The sequence below is a fragment of the Planococcus citri genome, chromosome 2 (genome assembly GCF_950023065.1).
Source record: "Planococcus citri chromosome 2, ihPlaCitr1.1, whole genome shotgun sequence".
Lineage (NCBI taxonomy): Eukaryota > Metazoa > Arthropoda > Insecta > Hemiptera > Pseudococcidae > Planococcus > Planococcus citri.
Window position 1 is genome coordinate 75,902,730 of NC_088678.1, and position 10,999 is coordinate 75,913,728.

Genomic DNA, 10,999 nt, shown 5'->3' on the forward strand with positions numbered 1-10,999 from the left:
GAAAATGAATTTTGAGCATCTTTGAAAAATATTCAACTCCAAAACTGGATTATGATTCTCAGGATTTCTGAAAAAGGTATCATGCAAGCTCTCAAAACGGGTTAAAATTTCAGCAGAAAAACAACAATTCATACAAACACTTTTTAAAAGCCGTTATGAAAAATTTTGAGCCCAAAATTGGTCACGATTTTTACGGTTCTTGAAAATTGTGTCATCCGCCAATTCAAAATGGACTAAAATTGTGAAAGAAAATCAAAAACTCCATTCAATACTTTTTTGATTATTTTTAAAGAATTATGGGCCCCAAAATAGAATCTTGATTCTTGGGAATTTCGAAAAAAGGTGTTATGTGACCCATCAAAACGGATTAAAATTTCAACCGTAAATCAAAAATTCCTACCAAACATTCTTTTTTTTTTTTTTTTAGCAATTTTTAAGAATTTTGAGGCAAAAATGAAACCGTGATTTTCGGGATTTTCGATAAAGTATTTTGCGACCAATTAAAATGAATTAAATTTAGGCTAGAAGTTGAAATCTTTCAACGGAAATGTATTTTGAGAATTTTTGAAGAATATTGAGCTCCAAAATTGGATTATGATTTTCAGTATTTCTGAAAAAGGTGTCATGCGACTCATCAAAATGGGTTAAAATTTCAGCAGAAAAACAAAAATTTCCATAAAAACTTTTTCAAAACAATTTTGAAAAATTTTGAGCCCAAAAGGTATTCCAACCATTCAAAATGAGCTAAATGTGGGAAGCAAATCAAGAACTTCAGTCAATACTTTTTTGAGCATTTTTGAAGAATTTTAAGGTCAAAATGAGATCATGATTATTGTGATTTGTTAAAGTGCAATATAATCCATCAAAATAGGTTAAAATTTCAGCAGAAAATCAAAAATTTTAATCAATATTTTTTTGAGTAGGTACCTAGTTCTTAAAAATTGCAGCTTTGAAATTTGTTTGATTTTTGGAAACTATTAAAAAAGGAATATGTGGTCTGTATAGCGGTAGTTTTTCTTTCAAAAATTCAGAAAACCATGACCTCATTCTTGCCTTAAAATTCTCGACAACTGTTCAGAAAAAATGTTTGATAAAAGTTTTAGATTTTCTGCCAAAATTTCAACTGACTTTGATGGATTGTATGACCCTTTTTTTGAAAATCTCAAAGACCATGATCCAATATTGGAGCTAATTTTTCGTAAATTTTCAACTGATTTTGATAGGTCGCATGATACTTTCAAAAATCGCAAAAATCATAATCAAATTTTAAGCTTGAAATTGCTTAAAAATGCTCACAAAATATTTTGGTTAGAATATGGTTTGCCTTAAAACATCAATTAACTATTTCGGAAAACTAAACGTGAATTGCAATTTTCACGAAGGAGATAGTGATAAGTACAGATACACGTTTGAGAAATAATCATGCACAGTAATGGCGAGGTTTTCCAATTTACTGGAAAATAATGCATTTTCAGAGGGAATTTCGATGAAATAATAAATCAGATGATTCATCAGATACATAGTTGATATAAAATTTGATAATATTAGAAATTCTGAAACACAATACCAGTTCGTGACTGAGATTTATCTAGAAATGATGCTTTTCCCAATAAAATTCTATTAAAGTACCTACCTAAGTAAATGTGTGATTTTAAACGTATATTATATTATCAGACTCAAAGAAGTGCTCTTTCAACCATACCTATACACAATATTATAATTCCGATAAATACCCATTTTTAAATTGTGTTCATTTACAAAAATTGTAAGCGCGAGTTAAGAAAGTGCTCTCAAAAATACATACTTATCAATATCTATTATCTACAATCGAAAAACTCAAGATGGCAACCAACGAAACATTCTGCGGAGCAACATTGCTGAAAATCGGTGAATACTACTCGAAGAATATAGGCGGTTTCATCGACGTTCCAATCTGCTTATTTGGGGCAACTTTCAACATCCTCAACTTGTTGGTATTCACGAGAAAAAATATGATCTCATCGGTTAACCTGATATTCACTCATATAGCGCTCACAGATTTAATGGTATTGTTGGGGGCCATTCCATACTCGGGGATTTTCAACATCAAACGCAATGGTAATTTTGAAAAAGGATGGTCTTACGAAGAAGCAGTAATTTATGTATTTTGTAATGATTGGCTCACCACGTTTCACCTCTCATCGGTTTATCTGACGGTGCAGTTGGCTGTATGGAGATACGTGGCAATAGCGCATCCATTGAGGGAACGTCAGTGGTGCAATATGAAAACTACACGAAATGTAATAATATTCGGTTACATTTTGAGCGTTTTTCTCAGTATTCCGATGTATTTGACGCGTGGAATTGAAGCTGTTCACAGTTTGGATATCGGTCAAGAACCCACTTACAAAGAACGGTACACGGATAATCCAATAATGTTTTTGGTGGCATATCTGACGTATGGTACGAGCACGTTACTGCCAACAGGTGCCTTAGCAGTGTTCACTGTGAGGTGTGTAATTAAAATTTTTTTCAAAAAAAAAAACATTAAATCATACCACATAGTAAAAAAAATTGTTCGAGAATTTTTATTGAATTCGGAGAGAGCCTTCATTTTGAGTTTAAGAATACTCCCAAACAAAGCAAAACATGTACTCAGGGTTGATTATAAGAAACTACTAAAATAAAACTAAACGTTTCATTTTTCTATTTGTTTTCAGCCTGATCGTGACCATATCATCAAAATCCTACCAAGGACGATCAACTCCATTTTCGAACATTGCTTTCAGCGTAAGAAATGATAAAATCAAACAACTCGACCGATCAGTAACAGTATTGTTGATCGTTTTGGCGTTATTTTTGACCGCCGAAGTTCCGAGAGGGTCGCTTTTCATATTGAATATGTTTTACGATATTAGGCTCAGTCGAATTCATTATAAATGTTACCATTCATTGGTATTAATACCAATTTCTGTAGTTAACATAAATACATCGATCACATTTTTGGTATACTACACAATGAGTCAACAATTCCGAATCACTTTCAAATCCTTGTTCAAGGCTAGTAATAAAGTACCGTCGAGACAAGATACGGTCTTGAGTTCAAGAAATGCGAGGAGAACTGACCAAAGTTTTGCAAATACAGAAACTGATCGATGTTTAGAAAATATTTGAACGTTTTTTAATTTTTATTTTATCGAACTTTTGGAAGAAGAAAGTAATGTCTCGTTATTTTTTCAAAAGTACCTAAGCTATTGTTATAATTATTTTAGATTTTATTTTTCTCTCTTTTGTTTTTTTTTAGAATACCTAAAATCTTACTTAGTTTTTAGAGTCACCTTTTTCTGTTCACAATGACAAATTTCAATGTAACGAATAACAAAACTGAATCATCGCAGGTTATCACCATATTATAAACAGCGAACTTGATTAGGTACTTATATGTATGCTTGCGAATAAAACTACATAAATCAGTTGCACGTGTTTCGATTTGAATTCAAGGAAAACTGAGAACATTAACCTCGTGAAGTAGGTACATAGGAGGTAGGTAGATAGATATTAAAATACAGATTGATAGAATTTTGAAATTATCAAACTTTTATAAGGAAACATTCCATAGATTAGGTACTTACGCTCTTTAACTTCAAACAAAAAAAAATTGAGGGGTTAAAAAATCTAAAAATGAAAGAAAAAACAAGAGGGGAGCCATATATGTGCTAATTTCCCAGTATGAGAGTATTCCAAAATATTTCCTCAATTTCAGAAACGATGTTTTACGATTTGGCAAAATTGATCGAGAAGAAAATATTTTTAAAAATTCTTCGAGATTTTTTTTACGATCCACCTTAATGTATAATGTATGCATACATTTAGTCAGGCGTCTGCTAATGAGGCAAAATCTCACGTAGGAAGTAGAAACGTGCTATAATATTGAACCTGTACCTATTAGAAAAATGCAATTATCAAACGATCAAAAAACAAAAAACAGTAGATGTTGTTATACAGTTGGTGTTATACCTGTTAGGTACTATAACGCGAGAAGGTACCTAATTAGTGAAATTAGGTAGTATACATATATAAATAATGAACTCATAGCTATGGTTGAGCGCAGGATTGAAGAAGCTATAATAGACGTGTATTAAAATGAATTCGGTTTCGTTTGTGATTTTTTTTGTCCTACTCAGTTACGCGAATTGTTATCCGAAACGAGAAAAGGTGTACAATACTCGGATTCCAAGACAATACCTAGGAGAGCTGCATTTAAAGGTAATCAAACAGACATTATGATAAATTAGATATGGAAGTAGGATGACTTTGAATCATTAGCCACCCTAAAAATTGAAATTTATCCGATGTAATTATGTACAAATTGAAAACAAAAAGTCAAGTAAATAAACATTTGATATATTAAATTTTCACACCAAAAAATTTTCATAATTTTCAGCCCCACATTTTTTTTTTTTTTTTTTTTTTTTGAATCCACAAAGTGAAAATTTAGTGCTCCAAAACACAGCATTTCATTCTCTTCTGCTCCCATTGCAGTGTCGAAATTCTCAAAAAAGAAATAGGTAGTTTTCATTACGGAAAACAATCCAACTTTTTATTAGAAAATAGGTAAGTAACAATCCCACATAGATTTTAAAGTGCTTTGAATTTCATTTTCGGAATTCAATTTTGAAAACTTACTTACGTATACTTAGGTAAGAATTTTTGCATTGAAATAACAAGTCAATGCACATTAAAATACTCACCCCAAAAGTTTGTTTTTGAATTGACCCCCCTCCTTCCATCCCACCTTAAAAATATTAAAACGACACTAAAAGTCAATTCTCGATTTGATTATTTTACAGGATGGAATAATCAATGGAACCATTGGACGTACGTTGAGTGGGCGAGAATACATGCAGTTTTATAGCATTCCTTATGCAGAACCTCCGGTGGGAGAGTTACGATTCAAGGTGACTTCATAAAAAAATTCAACTTTATTTTTAAAATACATAGGTATAATTAAAATGGGAAGGAAAATGAAGAGGTTTTCTGGGTTAAACGATGAGAAGAATTGGCCAAAAAAAAATTCAGCGAAGCAACAAAAGATCTGAGTTCAAAAAATTTTTGAATTTCACGAATTCAACTTAAAAGTATGTAGGTGTCTGACGAGGTATAGGTATTAAAATTTTTCATCATAATAGGATCCTTTACCAGTGAAACCGTGGAATGGTACTATAGACGCTTCTAAACCTCCTCCAGAATGTATGCAAAAAGCAGAGACATCTAATGACGTGACAGGAAAAGAAGACTGCCTATACTTGAATGTTTTTGTTCCAAAGGTGAGTAAAAAGAAAAGGTATACTACATAATTGGTTGAAAATTTGTTGGAACCAGAGACAAGAGCACGCAAAAATAAGTAGGTACATCAACAGACAATTTCAGAGGCTGAAGTCCATTTCTCGATTTTTGACAAATTTTTGATCAATGAGCCGAAAATACTTACGGAAAAAAATCGAAATTTTACCAAACTCACTTGGAAAACTGAAATTTGGAATGCATCCAATTTTTGGCCCACAAATCGATTGAAAACTGTTCGAAACCGTTTTGAGCAGCATTTAGATCAAATTTTTTTGAGTTGAAATTTCCACAAAATCATTCGGAGTCGATTGCAGGGGATTTCAAGTCGTTTTGAAGGCTTTAGCAATTTTGGAAAATTCCATATCTTCAAATAATGCCTTAAAACTATTCAATCAACTTGAGTGTGCCGAAATCAGTGCCTTCCACATGTGGGATAATTGAGAGGTGGAACGAAAAAACCTCAATTTTTTTGAAAATGTCTCCTCTTTGAGGACTCACATCTCCCCTCCATGGGCACCTCCAAAACTTGATTTTTTTCTTGTTAACCTAACTCAAGTTGAAGATCTCCACCAAATTTTGGTCAAAATACTCCAGGAAATCCACAACCTGTAATTTTTTGGCTGACGATGTGTTTTTGCTCTTTTGATTTAGCTCACTGTCAGTCCAGTTCCGAAAATTTTCATTTTTGAACACGAATCATACCTAATAAGTTCAACATAATTATTTGCAGGAAGTATTTTCGCCTTGCTCTCGTAAATTGCCAGTACTGGTTGGTATTTATGGGGGCTCATTTACATCCGGTGGTAGTACAGATTACGCCCCCGATTATATTATGGAGAGAGATATCATATTCGTAATGATGAATTATCGAGTGGGTGTCTTAGGTGAGTACATTGCAACCGGTTCATATCTAGCATTGAATTCACGAGAGGCTTTACTATTGTGAGCATGGTGACTTACTGTTTGACTCAGATTCTGATGTGCACATGTTCTGTGAAATAATAGTATTTTTTCTACAATAATGATTGCGAAAAAATATGATTTATTTGGTCAATAATTGCCAAAAAGTCCAACTTTTTAAGATTCTTACCAAAATTGCTAAAGAATCTTGAATTTTTACCTGAAGTTAAGAAAAAAATTAATTTTCGTTCATAAATGACATCAATTATTTTTTCCTGAAAATTGCTAAAAGATTCGCTATTTTGTAAAAAAAAAAAAAAAAAAAAAACAGTAAAAAGTCCGGCCATTTGTCAAAAGTGCAATAAGGTTCCGTTTTTTTCTAAAAAAATTACTTCAAATGGTTGCTTTTTCGTAAAGTTCCAACAAGTCCCCCCCCTCCCAATAACACTGAAAAGTTTGTTTTTTTTTTGCCAAAACGTTGCAAAAAAATCTTAATTTTTGGCCAATTAATTTTCAAAAAGTCGTATTTTTTGTTGAAATTTCCAAAGATTGAATTCTAATTATTGGAATGTTCAGTTTCGCATTATTTTATTTTATTTTTTTTTCATGAAATTCAATTACAATTTTTTTGTGATTCTTTTCTGAAAAAATCGAGGTCATTGCCCCTCAAATACCTTTACCACCAAACTGAATTCCAAATGAACGGGGTGAAAACAACTTGAAATGATATACAACCCCTTAATCAAAAAAAAAATTACTTCGCATCGATGATACTTACAGGGTTTTTCGGTCTGAACAACGACGAACTTAGCGGAAATTTCGGCCTGAAAGACCAATCTCTAGCTATCAAATGGGTTACAAAAAATATCGACAGTTTCTGCGGTAATCCTGCCAACATAACGTTGATCGGAGAAAGTGCTGGCTCAGCTTCTACTCACTTACAAATGTTCTCACCACTCAGCAAAGGTAAAAAAATCACGAACAACCTACCTAACTAATTAGCAACCTCACATCAATCGCCATCAATTCATTAAAAATTGCTTCTTTTTCCAGGACTTTTCCAAAGAGCGATTATGCAAAGTGGCAGTGCGTTTTCTCAATGGGCCGTTGTGCATGAAAATTCCGCCAAAGAGAGAAATGAACAGCTTCTAAACGTAACCGGATGTTCGTCAAAAGATACTCTAGCAGTGCTCAAGTGTCTGCAAAGTATTCCAGAACAAGATATTCAAGCGATTGTAATCAAAGAAAATATCGCATTTCGGCCCATCGTAGAATCAAATGTTACAAATGGCCCGTTTTTGCCACTAAAACCTTCTCCTGATACGTATCAGACTCGTGTTCCATGGCTTACTGGGATCACTTCTGGAGAAGGTGCATGGTTTGTGCAAGGTACGTAAAAAACATAGGTATATCTACCTATCTTATACTCTTGAGCAGCGTGGATCGCGAATAAAAAAATTTTGGAGGATTTTGCTCAATTTCAGCGGAGACCTGAGACCTTCATTTTGAATTGAAAGTCACTCAAAAAAATTTTCAGCAACGGTGATATGTACCTCTGAAGGAAAGATATGAGTCTTCAAAAAGAGTCATTTTTTCGATGATTTTATCGCTCTAGCCGTTTCAAACATGTTTCGAGAAAAATGATCCAGTTTCAAAATGTGATACTCGAGATTCTGCGTCGTCTTAGACCATTGTGATCAAAATTGAAGGCCACTTTTGTGTGATTTTTTCCTTCTAGGAAGTTTCATGTCAACTGGTGGACTATTAGATGTGAGGAGAATAAACCAAAACAAGTTGCTATACATGCCAGAAATAAACTTCTACAGACACACAGCCAAACCCGAAGACCTGAGTACAATTTCTCAAAAAATTATCGATTATTACTTCGGTACCGAAGACATCGGTTTGGATACAGCAGCGGAAGTAGTTGACGTAAGACGCAAGCTTCATTGAATTGAATTACCTGTAGACCAAAAAAAATGGAAAAATTTTGATATTTCCATGTTTTATAGATGCTGACTGATTCGGCCATATTTTACCCTTTCATGAAAACTGTACAATCGAGCAATGAAACGCAATACCTGTACTTGTATGACCACGAGGGAATACCCACTCTGGATACATTCAAGAATTTAACTGTTTATTTGGGTAAGTTCTACTTGCATTTTTTTTTATATATCAATTATCTAATCACAGTTCTAGAAACCTAATCGAATTTTGTTCTGCAGGCATTGCTCATGGTGACGATCTCCCTCTGTTATTCCGCAATGCATCATACGAATCTCAATTTACCCCGAAGGATAAAAAAGTATCGAACAATCTTCTTAAATTTTGGATCAATTATGCTATATCAGGGTAAGTAGGTGTTGAATGTTGCATGTGCAATCAATGACCAGACACAGGCATTAAAAAATATACATATTTTATGACTGAAACTCGACGTGTGGACGTTAATTGGAAATTTAGTGATGTTTGCACAAGCCTCTGGTTTGAATACCTCACTTCAACTCATTAAACTAAAATTTATCGTCTTGATTCGCTAATCTGATTGTTACAGAGATCCTAATGCGAACTCGGTGAAAAAAATATGGAAGCCTGTGCAAACCGAGAACGCGGAATATTTGCACATCAAAGCAGATTCCTTGACTATGGAAAAAAATCTTTACCAGGATAGGTTTAATTTCTGGGAATCATTACCATTGGGATGGTATTGAACGACATGATTTACACATACCTATGAAGAAAGCGTTACCCACTTCGTTATTTTCAATTTTTATTCATAATTTTTTAATCTCATTATGATTGTAACTGAGTCACGTTTGATCAATTTTTTGTGTCATTGCTAAAAATCTGTATCTATACACTATTTATCTACAAACTTTTAAAATAACGTAGATACCTAGTCGTATTTTCAACATTGCATCAACGATATGTTGAAGCACTGATGTGGTTTTCTACATTTAGGTACGTGATTCAGTACGTCAAATAAAACATGATAGGTACCTTATCATGGAGCACTGCAAATACACACATCATATCGTAGAATAATTTTCACCTACGAAGCTAAGTTGAAATCAAATGAGGAGAATAAAATTAAAACTCGATTATGTATAGTTATTGTCGATTCATTCTTCAAATTCAACACTCCAAAAAATTATGGGGAACCCTATGAGTAACCCCATCTAAAAAAAATTGGATAATGAAAGAAGAAGGGGAGAGGGAAACGCAGAAATGAATAGAAAATTTAAACTCATCAACGTAGAATCAATACATGAAAATCGATATTTATCACACCACATTTTTATCATTCACAATTTCAAATTTTTGAAACCTTGAGTCGTTTTTGAGAGTTTGATCTAATTTTAGCACTTCATCGATTTTTTTTCATGTTTTCAAAACTGAAATTTGAAGTCTGAAAGTTTCATTCAGTGTAACTTCAACAGTCGATTATTGGTCATTTTTTTTTTTTTTTTTAATTCTTGAAAGTAGGACATGTTATGAAATAATCAAATGAAATGAAAATTAGGGACAAATCCAGGGGTAGGTACTTTTTCTGTTTTTGAATTTTCGCATATGAAAAATGCCTGGTAGGTACTTGAAGTACCTACCTAATTAATTTTCAAAAATGCTAAATGTGGAGAAATTGACTTCTTTTTTTTAAAAAATACTTAATAATTTACTTCTTAAATTATAAATTTATGAAAACATTGGCTCTCACTTCACTCAGGTCTGTTAGTTTTTCTTTTTCAAAACAAACTTTCTAAAAATCTATTATTCATACCTACTCAAAAAATGTTTAAATCAAAAAATGAACTCTTCGCATATAAAAAATAAACGTTCTTTTATGTACTTATGTCTTAAAACTAAAATTTTCGAATACTTTTGCTTTCACTTCATTCAGACCTGTTTGCTCTTCTTTTTCGAAGTTGAAATTTTAAAGAAAAAACCATTCGAATTCTAAAATTTTGAAACTAAAAAAATCAAGCTCTCCTCTCATAAAAAAGTTTTTGCACTCAGTTCGTTCGGGTCTGAATATTTTTTTTTCAAACTTGGAATTTTAAAAAAATCATTATTCAAATTTTTAAATTTTTAAACGGAAAAAATCAAACTCCTCTCATGATAAGACATTGCTTTTTCATCTATATCGAAATGCCAACTGGCAGAACTGTTCAGGAAAATTGGTATTTATTTTCTCTTATAAGTCGGCAAATTTTCGGTTGCATCTCCCCCCCCCGTCCCCGCAAAACAATCAGTTTCTTTTCAGCTCAAAATATTAGAAATTGATCTGATTTTTCCCAAAGAACTTAATTAAGAATTCAATGATTTTTTGTTCATGCTAAAAAATTGCATAGCTACGTAATGTAAATAGTATACGGATTTTTCTGAAAAGGGTAATTCTCAAAAAAAGTTTAAATTTCAGTACTAAAATTTTTCGAAAATGAAAACTTTTTTTTGAATTTTTTTCAAAATGGACTTGATACTAGGCATACCCAGGACCCCAAAAATGACTTCAGGCCCAAACCATCTTCAATAGGGGCGGGGGGAGGGGCTTTAAAAAAAGTGGTGTCACATGTTGAAAAAAAGGCTGTTCACTACTTTTGGGTAGGTATAGGCTAGGTATAACTGGAGTAGTTATTAGTAGCTTTAGCTCACAAAAAGTTCATCAAGTAGGTACCAGGTTCATTTTAATGGGAGTATTCAAACATGATAAGGTAGGTACTTTCCTTCACCGTGGACAAAAAAATAATGGTAGCCACGACGAAATACCAAACTG

At 32.8% G+C, this 10,999-nt stretch overlaps 1 protein-coding gene across 1 annotated transcript; it reads left to right on the plus strand.

Moving 5' to 3' along the window:
* Nucleotides 1-3,960: 3,960 nt before the first annotated feature.
* On the plus strand, nucleotides 3,961-9,338 carry LOC135837760 (juvenile hormone esterase-like). The gene is made up of 10 exons (XM_065353142.1): nucleotides 3,961-4,245; nucleotides 4,830-4,937; nucleotides 5,169-5,306; nucleotides 6,056-6,209; nucleotides 7,006-7,191; nucleotides 7,279-7,614; nucleotides 7,964-8,157; nucleotides 8,238-8,373; nucleotides 8,454-8,580; nucleotides 8,783-9,338. Exons 1-10 carry the CDS (start codon nucleotides 4,123-4,125, stop codon nucleotides 8,937-8,939), a joined length of 1,659 nt encoding a protein of 552 aa, XP_065209214.1. The 5' UTR covers nucleotides 3,961-4,122; the 3' UTR covers nucleotides 8,940-9,338.
* Nucleotides 9,339-10,999: the final 1,661 nt, after the last annotated feature.